This window comes from Capra hircus, chromosome 18, assembly GCF_001704415.2.
Source record: "Capra hircus breed San Clemente chromosome 18, ASM170441v1, whole genome shotgun sequence".
Taxonomy (NCBI): Eukaryota; Metazoa; Chordata; class Mammalia; order Artiodactyla; family Bovidae; genus Capra; species Capra hircus.
The window spans coordinates 18,304,025-18,324,653 of record NC_030825.1 but is presented as its reverse complement, the minus strand read 5'-3'; the positions used below and the strand labels follow the sequence as shown (position 1 = coordinate 18,324,653).

At 51.1% G+C, this 20,629-nt stretch overlaps 1 protein-coding gene across 1 annotated transcript in view; it reads left to right on the top strand.

The window, feature by feature from the left end:
• NKD1 (naked cuticle homolog 1) overlaps positions 1-20,629 on the top strand; it is a 95,495-nt gene that overhangs the window by 47,917 nt on the left and 26,949 nt on the right. The window contains exon 4 of the mRNA XM_018061939.1: positions 15,514-15,580. Coding sequence (XP_017917428.1) covers positions 15,514-15,580 — 67 coding nt within the window. The remainder of the gene's footprint in view (positions 1-15,513; positions 15,581-20,629) is intronic.

The following is a 20,629-nucleotide window of genomic DNA, read 5'->3' as shown; positions in this document are numbered from 1 at the left end:
GCGAAAAGGCTCACCGTGCGATTTTGTCTGTGTGGCATTTTTCTGGGGGGACACTTTGGAGGGGTATGGGCCTTCCTGAACCAGGGTGCCGGTCTGGCCCCAGCTCCTGTGGTCTGGGAGGCTGGGTGTGCGTGTGGGACACGCCTGGCTTCCACTGCCCAATGGACTCACACCAGGTATCCTGTCCCGCTGAGAAGCTGGTCCCATGAGGCCCTGGCCCTCCCACTGTACCAGGTTGTTTCCTCCCCTTTCAGAGCCTCGGGCTTTTCATCTGTAAAAGGGGATGATAACTGACCTTGGTGACCTCCCAGGGTTGTTGGGTGAGTCAGAAGACCCAAGGACTGTGATGGAACAAAGTGTAGCTGTGATGGATGGAGTCGCTGGCGGAGATGCTGTCTTGCCCCCAGGCTTCAGAACATCCTCAGACCTTGGATGCTAACCACACAGCATCTCCCAGACCTCCACGGGCTTCCCAGAGGACCACTCTGGGGTGACGTAAACGTAGGTGGTTGACCAGATCAGATAGGGGCTGCCTTCCTGATCCCCAAAACCTATTTTTTGTCTCTCCCTCCCTTCTTTCTTCCCTTCCTTCCTTCCTTGCCTGTGAATGGAAACTGCAGAATTCGGTGTGCAGTGGGTTCGGGGAAGGGAAGGGGGGCAGCTGCCACCCTCCCCCACTCCCAATGACAGCCCAGTTTCACATGCTCAGCTGGCCTTGTGCCATTTCTGGAATCAAAACCTTGTCTGCATTACACGAACCACAAAGAGGGGTCTTGCCAGCCCCTGACTTCCTATGTGTGCACAGCCAAAGGCAGTGAGAAGCAGTGGGTTTCCAGCAGTGGTCTTTTTATGGTCTGCGAGCTCAGCATAGCTGTGGGAGGGAGCAGCGGGGTCTGAGGTGCCGAGAAGCCCAGGGCTTCCACGAGGACTGGAAAAGCCCCCATGTCACTGCTGCTGCTGCTAAGTCACTTCAGTCGTGTCCAACTCTGTGCAACCGCATAGACGGCAGCCCACCAGGCTCCTCCGTCCCTGGGGATTCTCCAGGCAAGAACACTGGAGTGGGTTGCCATTTCCTTCTCCAATGCATGAAAGTGAAAGTGAAGTGGCTCAGTCATGTCTGACTCTTAGCGACCCCATGGACTGCAGCCCACCAGACTCCTCCGTCCATGGGATTTTCCAGGCAAGAGTACTGGAGTGGGGTGCCATTGCCTTCTCCGTCCCATGTCACTGGAGAGTTGTAAACCTCACCACCCACTGGCTCCAAGACTCTGTGGGCAGTCTCCCATGTGCCATTCCTTCTAGAACCAGCTCAGGTGCCCACTTTTGTTTCCTCCCAAATGCCTGGCTGCTACTTCTGACTATAGAAATCCTCCTGCACATTCATGGCAAACAACTGCAGACCTTGAATCCAGTGCCCAGCACAAACCTCCGGGAACATGCTGGTGTGGCGTTGGTCCCTCCACGTGGGCCTCTCAGACTACTCGGCTTGGAAACACGCAGATGATTTTAGCAGATGCAATCGGATTCCGTCTGATCTTTGGCAACTGCTTTTCTCTTTGACGAAAATGCGGGGTATGTCTTTCTGAGTCAGTAATTGTAGAGCCGTGTTTAGTCGTCAACACGTGTTCATGGTCTGCCTCCTCTGTCAGGCACTGCTATGTGTGTAGAGGGTGGTAAGTGCCCCAGAGAAAAGCTAGGCAGGGAAGAGGGTGAGGGGGTACAGGTGGTGCTGCAAGTTTAAATAGGGGTGTTTGGAAGATCTCACCCAGGTGATGAGGCGACCAAAACCTGGAGGAGTGGGAGGAGAGGATATTTGAAGAAAAATTCCCAGGCAGAGGAAACAGAAAGGACAAAGGCCCTGAGGTGGTGCCAAGAGTGTTTGAGCAATAGCAAGGGGCCTGGGGTGGCTGGGGCAGAGTGACAGAGGAATAACAGATGAAGGCAGGGAGGTGTTGTAACAGATTGGGTGGGGCTTTGTGGGGCGTTAGGAGGACCTTGGAGAATGGGGTGGGAGGTGGGTGTGGAGAATAGAAAAGGGTTGTCATTGTCCTGCTGCACTGGCCTGGAGCGTTTGGTGCGTGCAGGGGAGGGAAGATGTGGTCTCAGGGTACCTTTTGAAGGCAGAGCCAACAGGATGCACTGTGGATTGAACAGAAGGGTTGAAGACACGTGGCAGGAGGACTCCTGGGTTTCTGGCCTGAAAACAAGAAGGAGGGAGCTGCCCCAGTTGGACACAGGAAAGAAATCTGGAGCAGGGCTGGGACAGTGTGGTCTGAGAAGCCAGCCCAGGGGCTTGATGGAACCTTTGGGTAAACAGGGAGCTGTGTCATTCTTCTTCATGGAACAAAGTTTAATTTCTTTTTTAGTGTAAAAACACTACATGTTCTTGATTTTAAAAAGAGAAAGAAGAGAGACAACAGAGAACCCAGGCAGTCTACAGACCTGGACAGTGGGAAGGACAGCACCTCAACTCCCCAAGAATAGCTATTGTGTGTCCTTCCAGAAGTATTCCAGAGAATGTGACTCTACTTTATAAACAAAACGGATCGGCTGTCCCGCACCTGCCTGCCCACCTAACGGCACTCACTCCCAGACAGTATCTTTAACTCTTCTCTTCTTTCACGGCCACCTCATATGTGACTCTTGGGGCACTCCTGAGTCACAGGCCCATTTTAAAGATGTGGACTCTGAGGTACAGATCAGGTGACACAGCACTAGCTATGATCCTGAATGAACTGCGTCCTCTGGGAGCCCAGAGGGGCGACCCTTGATTCTGTTCCAGTTTGGTGGTGGTGGAGGGGTGGGTGTTGGGAGTCAGCAGTCACACTAGAGCGGAGCAGGGGTAAGACTTCATCCAGCCATGAAGGGGGGAGGGCTCTCCCAGTGGAGAAAAGAGCACAGGTGGGATTTGGAGACTCCGAGGCAGGCAGTCCAGCTGGGGGAAGGGTGTCAACGCTGGGTTATGGGGTTAGGGGTGGTAGGGAGGGGGATCAGGAGAGAGGAAGGCAGGCCTAATGTCAGCTAGCATCAGAGGGGCAGGAAGATGACTCCTGCAAGAGCTTCAAGGCCAGATATAGTGGGCTGTGTATGTGTGTGTGTGTGTGTGTGTGTGTGTGTGTAGTAGAAGGGTCCTAGAGTCTAGCCCAAACCACTGTTGTCTGGTTTTCTCATGAAACTGATGAGGAGTCTTTGGATATTCAAAATAAGAGAAGCGTACTCCATCTGTTTATTTACATTAGCCAGAAGCCAGAAGCCTAAATCTCTTACTCTCAAGGGTGAGAGAAACACCACTCTTCCCCGGGTCCCCTGGCCACTCAGGGCCCCTGACTGAGCTGGTCCTGGCCCTGGGCAGGGCTGCACATCCTTTCCACACAAAGAGGTGGCCTGTGGTCTGTGGGGGCCCCGTTCTCTGGTCCACAGACGCCCGTGCGTCTGTCACAAGCAACCTGGATCACTGCCACCCTGCTCGGCTGGGCACACGCGCTGGACCCTGGCAGCCAACCTGGGGCCTGTCCCAAGGCCAGGAACTGCTGGCAGCGGCAGCCCCAGCTGTTCAGTGATCAGACGTGCACCCCAGCCCCTTTGGCCTCTCCTGTTATCAGCACCTGGCTGAGGGGCGTGGCAGGCCAGCAGTGTGGCACGTTGGTGGCATGGCTGGTCCGCAACGTGGCAGGCCAGGGGTGTGGCACACGGATCGTGTGGCAGGGTCAGCTGGTGGTGGCATGACTGGCCAGTGGCCAGGCAAGAGGCAGAAACGCTAAGAGGTGCTGAGTGCAGGCAGCCTGCCGGGCCTGCCGCTCAAGGCCTTGTGGGGTAGGCTGAGGCCTCACTAGGTCCGGCTTTGATCAGCTGTATGATGTCCCGAAAACAGCGGGTCTGGAAGAGAGGCTGGGAGGGCAGAGAATGAAAGAGGAGGCCCAGAGAGACAGAGAAGGCACAGCTGTGTTGATGACGTGCCGACTGCCTGGTGTGTGCTGCACGCTTCCACCTGCCCTCCTAGTGCCTCTCTGCAGCTGCCCCACCCGATGGGCGCCGTTATTTCCATGTTCTGATGAGGAAACTGAGGCACAGACAAGTGAAGTCACCTCAGTCGTGTCCGACTCTGTGCGACCCCATGGACTGTAGCCGGCCAGGCTCCTCTGTCCGTGGGATTCTCCAGGCAAGAATACTGCAGTGGGTTGCCATGCCCTTCTCCAGGGGATCTTCCCAACTCACGGACCGAACTCATGTATCTAACTCACATCTCTTGTGTCTCCTACATTGGCAGGCAGGTTCTTTACCACTAGCGCCACCTGGGAAGCCTCAAAAGCAGAGGAGCCAGGGTCAAAATCAGATGGTCACTTCCCCTCTTTAAGCCTCAGTTTCCTGGCGGCTGAAATGGGGTGATAACAGCGCCCAACCCACGGGGCTGTTTGGAGCATTTAGCCATGCATCAAATGTGCTGAGCAGAGCTCTGGCACAGGCCAGCCCTTACCAAAGAGATGCTGGTTACAATGATCACTGAGTCCTTTATAGTCATGACCTCAGTTACTCCCACGCCCCAACAAGCCCATCAGATCCTGGTTTCCACTGTAGAAACTTCTTTGAACACTGACTTGTAGGAAAATTCCAGTCACGCAGCAGCGAGTGCCGCACCCCACCCGGCCCTAGACCATCTGCCTTGCGTCGGGTCATCTCCTCAGAAGAGCCTGAAATCCCAGAGGCTGGAGGTTAGGGCGCATTCTGGGTCATGCTAAGTTTTGCCATTTTCTGTTGGCATCAGCCATGTTCTCCATGTCCAGAGTCACATTCCAAAAGCGTGAGCCCTAGAGGGAAGGGCCTGTGGTTACAGGAAAAGGAGGATCCGTAGGCCACGAGAATCTTCTTTTTTTTTTTAATTTAAATTTATTTATTTTAATTGGAGGCTAATTGCTTTACAATATTGTATTGGTTTTGCCATACATTGACTTGAATCTGCCATGGGTATACATGTGTTCCCCATCCTGAACCCCCCTCCCACCTCCCTCCCCGTACCATCCCTCTGGGTCATCCCAGTGCACCAGCCCCAAGCATCCTGTATCCTGCATCCAACCTGGACTGGTGATTCATTTCTTATATGATATTATACATGTTTCAATGCTATTCTCCCAAATCATCCCACCCTCTCCCTCTCCCACAGAGTCCAAAAGACTGTTCTATACATCTGTGTCTCTTTTGCTGTCTTGCATACAGGGTTATCGTTATCATCTTTCTAAATTCCATATATATGTGTTAAAGTGAAAGTGAAAGTGAAGTCGCTCAGTCGTGTCCGACTCTTTGCGACCCCGTGGACTGTAGCCCGCCAGGCTCCTCTGTCCATGGGATTCTCCAGGCAAGAATACTGGAGTGGGTTGCCATTTCCTTCTCTAGGGGATCTTCCCAACCCAGGGATCGAGCCCAGGTCTCCTGCATTGCAGGTGGATGCTTTATCCTCTGAGCCACCAGGGAAGCCCAATATGCGTTAGTATACTGTATTGGTGTTTTCCTTTCTGGCTTACTTCACTCTGTATAATAGGCTCCAGTTTCATCCACCTCATTAGAACAGATTCAAATGTATTATTTTTAATGGCTGAGTAATACTCCATGTGTATAGGTACCACAGATATCTTATCCATTCATCTGCTGGTGGACATCTAGGTTGCTTCCATGTCCTGGCTATTATAAACAGTGCTGCAGTGAACATTGGGGTACACGTGTCTCTTTCAATTCTGGTTTCCTCGGTGTGTATGCCCAGCAGTGGGATTGCTGGGTCATAAGGTAGTTCTATTTCCAGTTTTTAAAGGAATCTCCACACTGTTCTCCATAGTGGCTGAACTAGTTTGCATTCTCACCAACAGTGTAAGAGGGTTCCCTTTTCTCCACACCCTCTCCAGCATTTATTGCTTGTAGACTTTTGGATAGCAGCCATTCTGACTGGTGTGAAATGCTACCTCATTGTGGTTTTGATTTGCATTTCTCTGATAATGAGTGATGTTGAGCATCTTTTCATGTGTTTGTTAGCCACCTCTATGTCTTTGGAGAAATGTCTGTTTAGTTCTTTGGCCCATTTTTTGATTGGGTCATTTATTTTTCTGGAATTGAGCTGCAGGAGTTGCTTGTATATTTTTGAGAATAGTTCTTTGTCAGTTGCTTCATTTGCTATTATTTTCTCCCATTCTGAAGGCTGTCTTTTCACCTTACTTAGAGTTTCCTTTGTTGTGCAGAAGCTTTAAATTTTAATTAGGTCCCATTTGTTTATTTTTGCTTTTATTTCCAATATTCTGGGAGGTGGGTCATAGAGGATCCTGCTGACATTTATGTTGGGGAGTGTTTTGCCTATATTCTCCTCTAGGAGTTTTATAGTTTCTGGTCTTATGTTTAGATCTTTAATCCATTTTGAGTTTATTTTTGTGTATGGTGTTAGAAAGTGTTCTAGTTTCAGTCTTTTACAAGTGGTTGACCAGTTTTCCCAGCACCACTTGTTAAAGAGATTGTCTTTTCTCCATTGTATAGTCTTACCTCCTTTGTCAAAGGTAAGGAACATAGTTTTGGAAGTTTTGGCCACAGCAATCAGAGCAGAAAAAGAAATAAAAGGAATCCAAATTGGAAAAGAAGAAGTAAAACTTTCACTGTTTGCAGATGACATGATCCTCTACATAGAAAACCCTAAAGACTCCACCAAAAAATTACTAGAGCTAATCAGTGAATATAGTAAAGTTGCAGGATATAAAATCAACACACAGAAATCCCTTGCATTCCTATACACTAATAATGAGAAAAGAGAAAGAGAAATTAAGGAAACAATTCCATTCACCATTGCAATGAAAAGAATAAAATACTTAGGAATATATCTACCTAAAGAAACTAAAGACCTATATATAGAAAACTATAAAATACTGGTGAAAGAAATCAAAGAGGACACTAATAGATGGAGAAATATACCATGTTCATGGATTGGAAGAATCAATATAGTGAAAATGTGTATACTACCCAAAGCAATCTATAGATTCAATGCAATCCCTATCAAGCTAACAATGGTATTTTTCACAGAGCTAGAACAAATAGTTTCACAATTTGTATGGAAATACAAAAAAACCTCAAATAGCCAAAGCAACCTTGAGAAAGAAGAATGGAACTGGAAGAATCAACCTGCCTGACTTCAGGCTCTACTACAAAGCCACAGTCATCAAGACAGTATGGTACTGGCACAAAGACAGAAATATATATCAATGGAACAAAATAGAAAGCCCAGAGATAAATCCATGCACCTATGGACATCTTATCTTTGACAAAGGAGAACCTTCTTCCATCTGACCTCACCAGGTACTCGCCTTGCTCCCCGCCTCCCCGCTTCCTCCCCCAACTCCTTTCCTCCTGTCAGAACCAGCCTGATGGCTCAGGGTGGAGGCGGCGGGCAGAGACTTCAACTTTGGGCTCCTTAAACCTTGTCCTTTCCAGGGTGTGTTCCACATTCTGCTGGGGGGATGGGATTTGAGGTCAGTGGTGGACATCTTGTATTTTAACAGTTTCATCTTGATTTCATACGCATCATATTTTTTTTAAACCTCAGCTTCAACTAGGATATCACACCCATGATTTTATTGATCTTCCTTATGGTAAGACTTTCAGGATTTTTAAAATAAATCTTTATTGAAATAGAGTTGCTTTAGGGTATTATCTTAATTTCTACTGTACAGCAGAGTGAATCAGCTTTGCATATACACATATCCCCTCTTTTTCAGATTTTCTTCCCATCTAAGTCACCACAAAACACTGAGTAGAGGTCCCCGTGCTGTACAGTTGTTTAGTTGCTAAGTCATGTCCGAGTCTCTTGTGACCCCAGGAACTGTAGCCTGTCAGGTTCCTTTGTCCATGGGATTTGCCAGGCAAGCATACTGCAGTGGGTTTCCATTTCCTTCTCTAGGTTTTCTTTTTTTTTTCTTCAAGAGGACAGAGAGAGACAATTTAAAGAAAAGTACTAAGTACTCACAGTGGCTCAGGTGGGACCCAGTTCCTGGGGAGGTTGGGACAATGGCTTAAGGGTGCCCACGGCTTGCCAGGTTGACAGCCCAGGATGTGGGCCTTGCTTCTTGCTGTCTGTGGCCGGCTGTGTCTCCAGGATGGGACAAACCTGTTTTGGGGGGTGATTTGTACCCTGTAGGGTCTAGGACCTGGGGCTCAGAGGAGGGGGAATGTGGTAGTCCAAGAGTCAGGCCCCAAGGGTCAGAAGTCCTCCCCTTCCTTCCCCTGCCTACCATCCACCTTCCTGAGAAGCAGTCCTTCAAGTCTAGGAAGCAAGCTCAGGCTGGAGTCCCTGAGACATGGGCCCAGGGATTACATCTCGAGCAGATTAAAAACAGGGAGAAATCTGAGGAATTTTAATGACTGCCACACATCCCTGGAGTGCTGGTCCTCATAGACCAACACGCAGGCTGGCACTGCAGGCTGCAGCCCTCGGGGCCCACCTTCCCATCCCCCACCCAGCTTGCGGGGCTCCCGCAGTGGGGTAGAACTTGGGGACACTCTTGGAGGTATTGCAGTGAAGCCAGCTGTGGCTGCTTCCTCCCTTTGGCCTCCAAGCTTGGCTGGGAATCCTGGGCTTGGTGCTGAGGTCTTTGGAGGTCAGAGTTTTCGGTTGTAAGAACTGGTGTGAACAAGGAGGGCAGTTTAGTGGCTTCTGTGGCAATTTAGCTATTTGGTCCCCAGGAAAGGCTGATGAGAGTGAGTCTGACTCAGAATTCATCCAGCAGATATTTGAGTATCTGCTGTGCAGTAAGCCCTGTCCTAGAGCAAAATGGACTCAGATCCCTGCCCTCAGGGGGCCTCCTTGTTAGAGGTGGCTGGATCTGAGGCGGTGGACGAGCACCCTCTCCCACATGGGTCTCTCTCTGTTCCTGTGGCCGGGGGTGTGGGTGGGGCATTCTCTCCTGGGTGGATCTTCTCCAGCAGCTGGAGAGGAGAGGAGGCACAGCCTCGACACCAGAGAAGACGTCTTTTCCACCAGCTCCCGTGTGCAGGATCCCAGGGGACAACTCCACTTGGCTTCGCTGCAGCCATAGGACACATGCAGGGCAGGTGGACCTAGAGCTCCCCCAGGTGACCTGTGGCCCCTCGAGGCTGCAGTGTCCTCAGGGGAGTGGCCGAGGGCTCTGCCTCCATTCGCTCTTTTGAGGGGAGGTGCCATTTCTCTTGGGAAGCTACCCCTTGAGGTCTGCTGTACTCTGCTGGAATCTGGTCTGGAAAGAGTGTGTCTGTTTCCCTCTCATCTCTGGGGAGGAGGGGGTCCCCAGCCCCTGACACTGGAGTCCAGGCCCCCAGAAGTCCCCTCTAGTGCTGCTGCTGGCACAGGTACCTATTCCCCAGCCCGTGTGCATAGCGCACACTTGGGGAGCCAGAGAACTCTCTCAGAGGGCAGAAATAACAAAGGTTAGAGGTGCATGTTGGAATTGGGGACATTGCAACTCAGAAAGTAGATGGCCTTCTCACTCTTGATTCCTGAGTGAAGCCCAAGAGAAAGGGTCTCCCTGCTGCTGGGTGGGGGGCTGGAGCCCCAGAAAGCCTGTGCTTGAGGCCCCATGCACATCATGGTGGCCTTCTGCCCCATTTTCCAGACAAGGAGCCCAGGGCCACAGAGCCCTAGCCCTTCCCTGTCACTTTCTTTTCTTAAGTGACCTTGAACCAGCCACTTAGTCTCCTGGCTGAGCCTCAGGCCCCTCTCTTGTCAAGCAGATTCTTGTGTGTGATTTTGCTAAAACAGGGTTTTAATGACCCAAGTGGCACAGGAGGATGCTTGCCTTAAAAACTGGAACCATTCTGATGAAGTTTGTGACTTCTGTTTCCCTTCATCTGGTCTCCCTCCCCTCCTTGGGAGTAACAGTGGGTATTGTGTTCCTGTTGGCAACCTCATGGTACATGTGTATGTTTGGTGTTTTCTTGAGTATACAAGTAGAATCATACCCTGCGTGTCTTGCATGTGGCATGGGTTCTGTGTGTCAGTGTGTGCAGATCTACCTGGCTCTTTTGAGCCTCTGTGTGGTTTTCCACACGTAGATCTAGTACTCTTTCCTTTGCTGGGCGTCCAGAGTGTTTCTGACTGTGGGCTAATAGAAACAGCCTTGCCCTCAACCTCACTGAATTTGAACATGTCTTCCTGGTGCACACGCATGAGTGTTGCACACCAGGATGGACACTGAGGCATTGAATCGCTGGGTGTTAGGGTTTTGCAAGGATAAAATGTGAGAGTGTTCCAAGCACATGGCAGGAATAGGGTGCTGCAGAAGGAGAAGTTCACGCTTGTGTTCCCTTCCCCCATTTGCATCAGACACTGTCCTAAGTATCTGGTCTGCATTTTCTTACTAACTCCTCTTTGACAATGAAATCCCCATTTTATAGAGGAGCAAAAAGGGGCCCAGAGGGGTTAAGTAAGGCATCTGCTATCACTCAACTCCCAAGGAGTGGGTGCGTGCCTGACTCTCATGTCCAGCTGGGTTCTGGGAGTGAAGCATCCCTGCCCTGCACAGCCAGAGCTTACTCTCCGAGGGACCTGCCTGCCTCAGCACTGGCTCCCCAGAAACGCCCCGAGTGCAGGAACGCCGCCTCTGTGGAGTGTGCTGGGTAGAGGGAGCTCGCCAGGAATTTCCTGGAACAGCTCCAGGGCAGGCTGCTTGGATCTCAGGGCTACAGGGTGGCTGGGTCCTGCCTCCCGCCCTTCTCTTCCCCTGGCTTGCCCCAGCCCCGTGCATTCTTGGAATCTGTAAGTTGTGCCGTGTTCTGTGGGCACCAGGAGTTGCCTTTGAAACCCCGTGGCACCAACATCTGTTAGCTCTTAGAGAATAGAAAGATTGACAAAGAACTGCTGGGGCAGGCGGTGGGGAAAGATATTAAGCTCAGGAGTATGAAGTCTCAAAGACAAAGAGGAAAAAACCCTAACTGAACTCCAGCCCGCTCCCCAAGGCCTTGCTTTGATGTGGGTTCCCATCCCTGGAGGCCTTATAAGGCACTGTGCCTGCAATTCTGGGCTCTGGGCTGGTGCTGGCTGCACATTCAGCGCCCAGAGGAGCTGGCCTCTCATCCTGGGGCCCAGTGTGGGGCAGAGGAGGGGCAGTGCCGGGACTTGGGAGGGAGGCAGGTCTGGGCCCTGTAGGCCACTCAGCCTGGCCGTTGGGCAGGAGGCAGCCTGGCACCAGGTTGGATGGGGCCAGAGGTGTGTGCATCCAGGGAGGTCTTTGATCAGAACTTGGAACAGAGGCTGAGTCTGACTATCCTAGAGACCAGAAGAAAGTGGGCTGTGATGGCTGAGCTGATGGAGAGAGCAGTGAGGGAGGTCACTGCACACGATACCCCACACTCGGGCTTCTTCCAGGGCAGTGTGGTGAGGAGTATGGGCTCTGGAGCCATGCCGCCTGCCTTTAATCCTGGCTCTGACACTTACTAGCTGTGTGACCTTGGGCAAGTCCCTAAACCTCTCTGTGTCTCAGTTTTCTCGTCTGTAAAGTGGGGATGATAATGGTATTACCTCAAAGGACTGCCATAGGGGTTAAACGCAAAGCACCAGAAATATGCACCAGACAGGAGAAGAGTGTGTTTCTCTGTGTCTTGTTTCTTTGTCTGTGGGGGCACCTCGGGTCTGCTGAGCCATTCAGCTTTGCCCAGCAATGTTCTGGTAGCCATTTGACAGTAAGAATGCAAGTAATAAACGGTAACCACTGTATGTCAAGCCCCAGTCATGCTATCAGATGTAATGCTAAGTACTTTCCGTGCAATGGCTCACACCTGCCCTGAGACAGAATGATTGCTCTCATCCCTATGCAGAGATGGGAAGACTGAAGAACACTGGAGATAAACCTCCTTCACCCACGTAGAGCAAGGATTTGAACCAAGGTCTGAGCACCACCAGTTCTGTGCCCTGCATCCTCTGTGCTGGGGCTCCCCTGGGACTCATGGCTAGGGCCCTGCATGCAGGGTTTGGAGCCAGGCCCTTAGGACCATCCTGCAGGAAGGCTTCTGGCTGAGACTTGGCCCTGTCCTAAGCCTAGTGAGGAGGAGCCGTGGGGCCTTCGAGTCCTGCAGGACAGAGGCGAGTGTTTGGTCTCTGGCTCACCGGAGCTGCTGGCTGGGCTGATTTTCTGCACTTCTTTAAGCGTGATTCTTGGTCCCCAGCAAGTGCCAGGACTCTTGGCCACCTCCATCCCTGTGCCCACGGGAGCCCCAATTCCACTGTACGAGGTTGGGCCAGGCACCTGAAGGAGCTGGCTCAAGTCTTGGCTCTGCTGATGATTCACCGCAGGGTCTCTTCGCCTCTTAGAGGCTCCTTCTCATTTAAACCCACAGGACTGTTGGGAACCCCATTCTCTGGAGGTTCTGGTGAATATCCCGATTGATCAGTACCTTGTATATATCATGAGGGCTTGGGGATGTGAGTGACTGTCGTTGGCATTGTTTTCCTATCTCATTCCTTGAGGGTTGAGACACTTTGTAGGAAAACAGTAACAATTATACCTTTCACTTTAAAATTTGCACATCATTTTTATGAGCATTTGTTCCTCAAGAGATGGAAAGAGCAAGGCTGTTATGATGATAAAGGGAGATAATATAAAGTTCCTGGCACATAGGAAATGCACAGTAAGTGTCAGCTGACTTTTTAATGGTTTATCACTGTGCCCATTTTACAGGTAAGTAGTTTGAGATTTCTCAGAAGGCAGCTGCTGGCCCCACATCCAGGGCCAGGGAGGCCACGGAGGCAGGATGTGATCCTGCGTCTGACTCAACATTTTATGTGGCCTCTGGCCTGGTGATTCAAAGCTTGAGGACCACAGACACCACACTCCCCAGGCCCTAGGCTGTCTGGGTCAGTGGAGGAAATGAATGTTTGCCATAGTTGAGCAGCTGCACGGCCCTGGGTGTCAGCAGACCACAGTGCTGAGGAGCTGTCGATGTGTTACACAGAGCAGAGTGAGGTTTAGTGGGAAGAGACCAACCCCAGAACTTGCCAGAACTCTGCTTTCATATGCAAAGAGGTATCTTTAATATGTCAAGAGAGCCAGGCCCGCTCAGCAGACAGTTCTTCTCAGGGAGCATTGAAGCCGTCATCCAAGTGATGACTGTGAGTGCGAAGCATCGTTATGGGGCTTCTTCCAGAAGGCTGCTTTGTTACTAGTGACGTTTGGAGTCGTTAAACTCCTCCGAGTATGCCAGTAAAAAGATGCCAGTGCCCAGAAGTTTCCATCTCATGGGTCCTGTCCACCTTGCCAGGAGCGGTCAGGGTGGCTCAGAGGTCAGCGCCGGCTCCCAGCCTCCACTGGGCCTCCGCACACGCGGGTCTGCGCTTCCCTTGAAGACGGTCACCCTACTCCTGTGAGGAAGCACTGCCTGCCAGCCTTTCTGGAGAAGCGGCATCCGTCTCTCTCCGGCATGAAAGATCGGCTTTAATTGGCTGCAGAGGCGTCCCAGCCATCTAATGATGCCAGCCGAGTGCAGCCCTTTCCTGTCACCATCTCCCAGTTCCCCTGTCAGCTCCAGCTCTGTTAACACAAACAGCCAGTTTACAAGCCCAGGAAGTGTTCAGTGATTATAATAATTGGCGGAGGAGGAGAGAGAGAAGACATCCTGACTTGAAGAATAATGCAGCCTGGTTTTGAAGTCCATGGGACACCAGCAGTCTGAATGACCACATTTGAACGACGTCTAAGAAAGGGTGTGTGATGCCCTAGAATGATTTGAAAGAAGAAAGAGAACAGAGAACACCACCTCTAATCCATAAAACGTTAGCTGTCCATCTTTAAAAAAACACACACACGAGACTTATCTCTAGCTGTGTCCAATTGATAAGATCATCTATACAAAGCATTGTTTTTCTTTTGTTAATAGAGGCAAGCTCTTGGTTTTTCTCTTAAGCATCTCCAGTGCAGGATTTTTTTTTTTTCCTTCTAATTTTTGAAGAGTGTGTTTTTTCTTTTTCTTTATACTTTTTTTTTTTTTTTTTTCAAAAGGAGAAGCTGGCAAGAGCTGCCAAGTTGAGGCTTTTTTGTTGCTCCTCTTTCTGTGGTTCATGAAACACTGCCATGGCATCACTGTGGGCATGAAGAGAGAGAAAGCAGTGTGACCCTTCCCCCCACACCCAAACCTCATCTCTCCCCCAAAAGAGGAACATTTCCCAACGTGGGTTCCTTGGAGCATAAATCCCATGTGATGCTTTTGAAAAAAGCGTCCTGGTCTAAATAGGTTTGAGGGGTGCAGCATAAGCTACTGCTTAGGTATCTGCAGTCTGTTACCATAGTAAGTCTTGCAGTAAAGGGTCTTGTTTGCATGCATGCATGCTAAGTTGCTTCAGTTGTGTCTGACTCTGCAACCCCATGGACTGTGGCCCACCAGTCTCCTCTGTCCATGGGATTCTCCAGGCAAAAATACTAGAGTGGGTTTCCACACCCTCCTCCAGGGGATCTTCCCAACCCAGGGATTGAACCTGTGTCTCTTACATCACCTGCATTGGTAGGTGGGTTCTTTACCCACTGGAGCCACCTGGGAAGCCCAAAGGGTCTTGTTTAACTTTGTTTAAAACAATCTCTTCTGATCTCATTACTCCTCTTGGCAGAATACCAATAAATACAGAAGCTATTTGACAAGCACTAGTCTGGGCTCCTCTGTATCTAGAGTCATCCTACTGGAGCGGGATCAGATAGATGGGATCTTTATTGAGATCCCAGAAATTTCCCAGCCTGTGGACCTAACTAACTTCCCTTGCCAACCTGACAATGCGTGGGTGGCAGCCTGACCAGGCTGATTGGGAGCAGCTCTGCTACATGGCATGAGTTACTGGACATTTTAAACTCATGCCTACAGACCAAGGCAAGGCATGTGCAAGGATCAGGCCAGCTGCTGGAAGGGGGAGATGTGGGAGGCATGACTGAAGGTCAGCAAAAGGCAGAGCCTACAGGTTCCTAGATGTTGTACTGAAGATGTTGTGCTGGGTTTATGTTTAGGGATTATGTCAAGTTTGGGTATATGTTAACAGCTGGGTTTATGCTGAGGGAGTGCTCCCTTCAGCAAACCAGGTCCTCTTTATAAACTCATCAAGACACCTGCCTGGGACCCTCTCATAGAGGAAGGATCCAAACTGAGGTCTACTCTAGGGACCCAGAGGGGTGGCTCTGGTCCTGAGTCTATCGGGTTGGCTCAGAGGGGTAGAGGAGGGACATTTTCTGAGCTTGTCTTTGTCATTTTCCTGGGTGGAGGGTGGATCTCCCTTTCCAAGTGGGAAGTGTGAGCCTGTGTAATGTTTCGTGGCAGGCTACAGGCTGAGAAAAACTTACTTTCTAAAAAGCAGAGCAGTAATGAACTTTACAAGTGTCCTAGGCTCTCCCTACTTGACCTAAATTTCCATCAGAAGAATGAGAACAGGGTCCCTGCTTCTTTGTGACCAGCCACACACACCTTCACAATGCCACCTTGACCGTAAGGATGCCAGGTTCCTACCTGACTCCAATACTTCTTTAATATTCCTGCTTTGTCTTCCTCTAGGAGCTTGTGGGTGAAGTTTTCAGAGAAACGCTCAGCGAAGAGGAAGAGGAAGACTTTCGGCTAGAAGGTACCAGAACCTATTACTTTCTTCCCAAGGGCAGCGAGGTGGGGAAGGACCATCTGGTCTACCTTACACCTTGCACACCCTCCAGAAAGTCTGCAGACCAGGAGGAGGAGGACAGAACTCTCTGTGGGGGTGCACTGGGGGTGGATGGGGTGAGGAGCAAGAGGGAAGTGGAGTGCCTCATTGGTCCTCACTGGCAGTGGATTCAGGCCACCCAGGCTCACATCCTGCTCTGTGTTAGCCATGGGGTCTTGAATAAGTTGTATGACCTCATCTTCCCCACTGCAGGGGAGTGGCCACTCATAGGCTTCTCAAGCAGGGCTGGGCATGTAGTATATACTGTATGAAGCAACCCTTGTATTTCTCCATTCACATCACACACCTGGAGCACAGGTTTGCACACACACGAACAGAGCCCCAACCCCTCACTGCTTTCCTCTGTAGTTCCCACTCCTTTCTTTCTTCAAGGAAGCAGTGCATTGTAGAAAGAATTAGGACACTCAAGTAGAGAGTTGGGGGCCACTGGTGTACTAATTTGACTTTAGGAAGCCACGTCCCCTTTCTGAGCCTGTTTCTATACTTGTAGAATGGGAATGAGGGCCTCTTCCTACTCAATTCCCTAAGCTGGTACAATGACTGGACAGCATATGAAAGCATTTGCTGAAAGGGATAGCATTTCCCTTTTTCCACTCAGAATTAGAGGAAAGAACTGCTGAACTGGTGCAGCCTTTGGGCAATAAATGTGCTTCCCTGGAGGCTCAGACAATAGAGAATCCACCTGCAATGCAAGAGATCTGGGTTTGATCCCTGGGTGGGGAAGATCTCCTGGAGAAGAGAATGGCAACCCACTCTAGTATTCTTGCCTGGAGAATTCCATGGACAGAGGAGCCTGGCGGGTTATAGTCCATGGGGTCACAAAGAGTCAGACTTGATTAAGTGACTCTTTGTACAGTAAAGCCCTCTCTGGAACTGGGACAAGGGGCTGGCAGGGGTCTCTGAGGGGAAATATAGGTCTTAGAAGGGCTATAGGGCCCTGAAAGGAGAGTAGACCATGCCAGGACGTTCTGGAGGGGAGCCTTGGCAAGACCCAAGGACTGTGGCCACATCGGCCTGAGAGCTGTGATAAATGTAGACTCCTCAGCTCCACCCAGGCTGCTGAATCTGGTCTGCTCTGTAATAGGCCCCTCAGATGACTTGTGTGCATGCTGTACTTTGAGAAGCACTATTTTGAGAGATTCTCTCTGTGGCCCAGGATTTGGAGGGTGCCTGGGACCGGAGTATCTCTCAGACTTTGCCCAAATTCAAGCAGGTCCCATATAGAAGGAGAAGGAGGCACATGGACAGACTCTAGGGTGTTTCTCTTGAGCATATTTGGATCTGATGGACACACTCAGGCTCAGTGGCTTTGATTCTCACTGTTCCCTGGGCTTCCCCAAGCCTCAGCTGTCATCCTTGGCTCCATGGAGAGATGCCAGCACCTGGTGCCTAGAGTTGATCTGGGGAGTCAGGTGAAGGCCTGCAGGATGTAGGATCTGGGGGCTAAGGTGACCCCAGACAAGGATTACATGGGCTTCAGCACTCATTCCATTTTCTATTCATTTGCTCAGTCACCTGGTAACTTAGCAAGCTCATCCTCTTATTCATTCATCCTTCCATCTATTCCATCCATCCCTTGCCATTCAAGTACCCACCTGTCCACTTATGTATCCATTCATCCACCCATCACTCACTCATCATCCACCCAGTGATCCATGACCCACCCATCCAACACTCATCCATCCATCTTTTGCTCCATCCTTCACCCACCCGTCCTTCCATCACCGCCTGTTCATTCGTCTACCTGCTCTTTTGTCACCCATCCGGCCAGTCCTTATCTACCACCCAGTCGTCCAAAATCCATCCTTCACCCATCTTGTCCTCATCTATCACTCATTCCTTAACCCATTTAACCATCTTCCAGTTGTCATTCACTCATCTCACCCTCTGTCTATATTTTCATCATTTGCTGAGTCCCTGGTTACTGCCCCAAATGAGGCACTTCTCTGGCCACTGAGGCTCAGCCTGAGATCATGTAATTGGTTTCACATGAGGCATCTTTCCCTGCAGACATGAAATGCCCATGGAATCTTCCTCTTCGGAAGGGGAGGGGGCTTTGTCCAACCTCTGATCATAGTATGAGCCCTGCTGGGTGCAGCAGCAGGAGCCCTTGGCCGAGGAACCCACAGGCTTGTCTCCAAGTCCCCGCTCCCCTCCTGCTCCCACAGAGACTCGCTATGGCTTTTGGCCAGGCTCCTCCCTCTCTAACACGATGCATGGGGGTGTGGGCTCCGCGCATGTGCAGAGGATGTGGGCGCCCTGTAGAGAGGATAAACTGCTGTGGGGTGGCACTTCTAAACACTGGTTGATGGAGGGGAGATAAACAGGAGGTGCCCAAGAGTCCCAGCTCCTGTCAGAGAAAGTGTGGGGATGTTGGTGGCACTTGGTCCATCCCTGTGGTCCACCAGCTGTAGGTCAGGCTTCGAGGACAGCTTCGAAGGTGCCTCGACTGGGCACTTTGCCAGTCATTGACAGCGTCCAAGTATATCAGTACCACCATTGGTGGCGGGGGGAGGAGGAGTTGGGAGCCACCAGCCTGACTCAGTTTCCAACTAGGGATTAGACTAGGTTGTTGGTGGTCAAGTTTCCAGCTCCTTTTCTTCAAACAAAACCTTATACAGAGCACAGAATGTAAGACAGACCGGGTTGCTCAAAGATGCAGTGTGTTAGAGATAGTATGTTAATTACCTTTTATGTAACAAAGGGTACCAGACAGCACTCTGTATTCCCTTGTGTGTATGAATGTGGACCACATATGTATGTATAGAATTGTGTAGCTAGAAGCTTAGACAGGCAGAAAGAGTAGTTCCTTCTGAATAGGGGAGGAGAAGTTAAAATTGGAAAGCGTGGTCAGAGGATTGTAGTATTAACTGTAATTAATGTTTCAACTTTTACAAGAAGAACGTGATCATGTATTCCTTTGAAGCGAAAGACTAACAACAGAATTAAAAAGTGAAAACAATAAGTAAATAAGGCAGTAGTGCTGGGCCTGCCTGTGTGGCCCCTGAGGCTTCTTGGAAGGGATGCTGGCCCCAGCGGCCGCCTGTGGTTCTTGGGCCACCGCTGGTGCCGGGTCCGAGGCAGCACTCCCAGGATGATGGACGTGGCTGTGGACGGCTAGGCCTGGTGGGCGCTGCCACGTCCTGGCCACGACGAAGCAGCCACCTGGCCTGGAGCTGGGGCTGCGGGCATCCCTCCGAGCCTTGGGCCAAGGGAGAGCAAGCCGAATCCTGAATCTCCTCTTTGTCTTCCTGTTGGCCAAGTTCATTGCCTCTTGGCTGGGTGGAGGGCTGTTAAGGGGGAAAAAAGGCCATCTGAGGCGTGAAGATAAAAAGAAGTCTTTTAGCCATCCCAGGAGAGGATGGCTTTAGCTCCAGCGTTGTTATGTAAAGCCGGCCCTAATCCAGCGTCTTAACTGCCTTAACTGGCCAGCTGGGAGCTCGAGGGATGGGAGATTAAGGCTGGGCCCGGAGTGAGGGCTGGGACTGCGAGCTCCTTTTGAACTGTGGAGAGAACAAAGTAAGCATGAAAAGTCCCGCGCTCCAGAGCTGTCCTGGCGCAGCAGGCGGGACCTGCGGCTTGTAGGGGGAGGGAAAAGGGACCCCCCCACTTTCTGCTGACCCAGCAGGGCACTGAGGACTGGGGAGGGTCACCCCCCCCCTTCACTCCAGTGCCCACCTGAGGTCCCCACCTCCCCAGTTGGGCAGGACGACAGGTGGTGGCAGCCTGTGGCTTGTGGCCTGAGGTGGACCTTGGTGTCAGGGGCTCCAGGAAGCCCTGTGTCTGGGCGTGTCCTCTCAACCCAGCACAGACTGAACTCTGGCTCTGCGCTCTTCAGGGGAGAAGGACCTGCACATAGCCACAGGCCCCTTCTCTCCCTGCGTCCCCTCTCTCCCCCACCTAGTGCTGGCCACATCCCTGCCCAGCATCTTTGCCCACTCCCACCTCTCACCCTTGACCTCTGACCACCAACCCTCAACATCATGACTGTTTCTTGTCTTTCTACCTCGTTGCTTGGAGGTGAAAGTGGGCAGAGTGCGTTAGCTCAGCATCTTCCATAGAAAGTTTGAGTCCACAGAGCTCTGCCTGCTGGTCGTGCATTTATTAAGGACCAAAAGTGAGTCGGGCAGCCCCTCCCTCTGGGGCCTGGCCCCCCCTAGGCCCCCAGGGCTGCTGACAGACAGGCCTTGCTTTGGCCTAACCCAGGTGTCACCTGGCAGAGTCTGCAGGGGTCTCGGCGTCTCTGGCCCGAGAGGGAGGTGCCTGGAGTTGTGTGGAGCAGAGCAGTGGCGTCGGGACTGACACCCAAGGGCAAAGCAGCCCCACTGTGAGCTCAGGGCCTGTCCCAGTTGGCATGGCCCGAACTTGGTCTTCCTGCCACCCCATGGGAGTACATGAGAGGCACCCTTCTCCTTTTATTCTGCGGTCAGACCCCAGATCCAGCCTGGCTGTACTGTAGCTCACTGTGTGATCTTAGGAGAGTCACTTAACTTCTCTGTGCTTCAGTTTCTTGTTGGGGGCAGAGATAGCACGTCTTCCTCTGAGGGCCTGTAACAGCGAGGTTATTTATATAAGCCCAGAGTGCAGCGCTGGTTCAGAGTATGCCAGCGTCTGTGAGCTGTCCTGACTCTTGTTTCGTGGGTTCCTCTTTCTTGAAGAAGAGCCAACTGGTGTTTGTAATTATTTACTAGTCCAGATCAAAGACGGCCTATTTTCAAAGCTTCTTTAATCCTATTAGAATCTCTGAATGTCTCCTTCCACTCCCAGTGCGTGACATAGTCTGGCATGCCATAGTGCTCAATAAAAACAGATCTTCCTTGACTTAGGATGGGGTCGTGCGTGCGTGCTAAGTCGCTTCAGTCATGTCCAGCTCTCTGTGACCTTATGGACTGTAGCCCGCCAGGCTCCTCTGTCCATGGGATTCTCCAGACAATAATACTGGAGTGGGTTGCCATG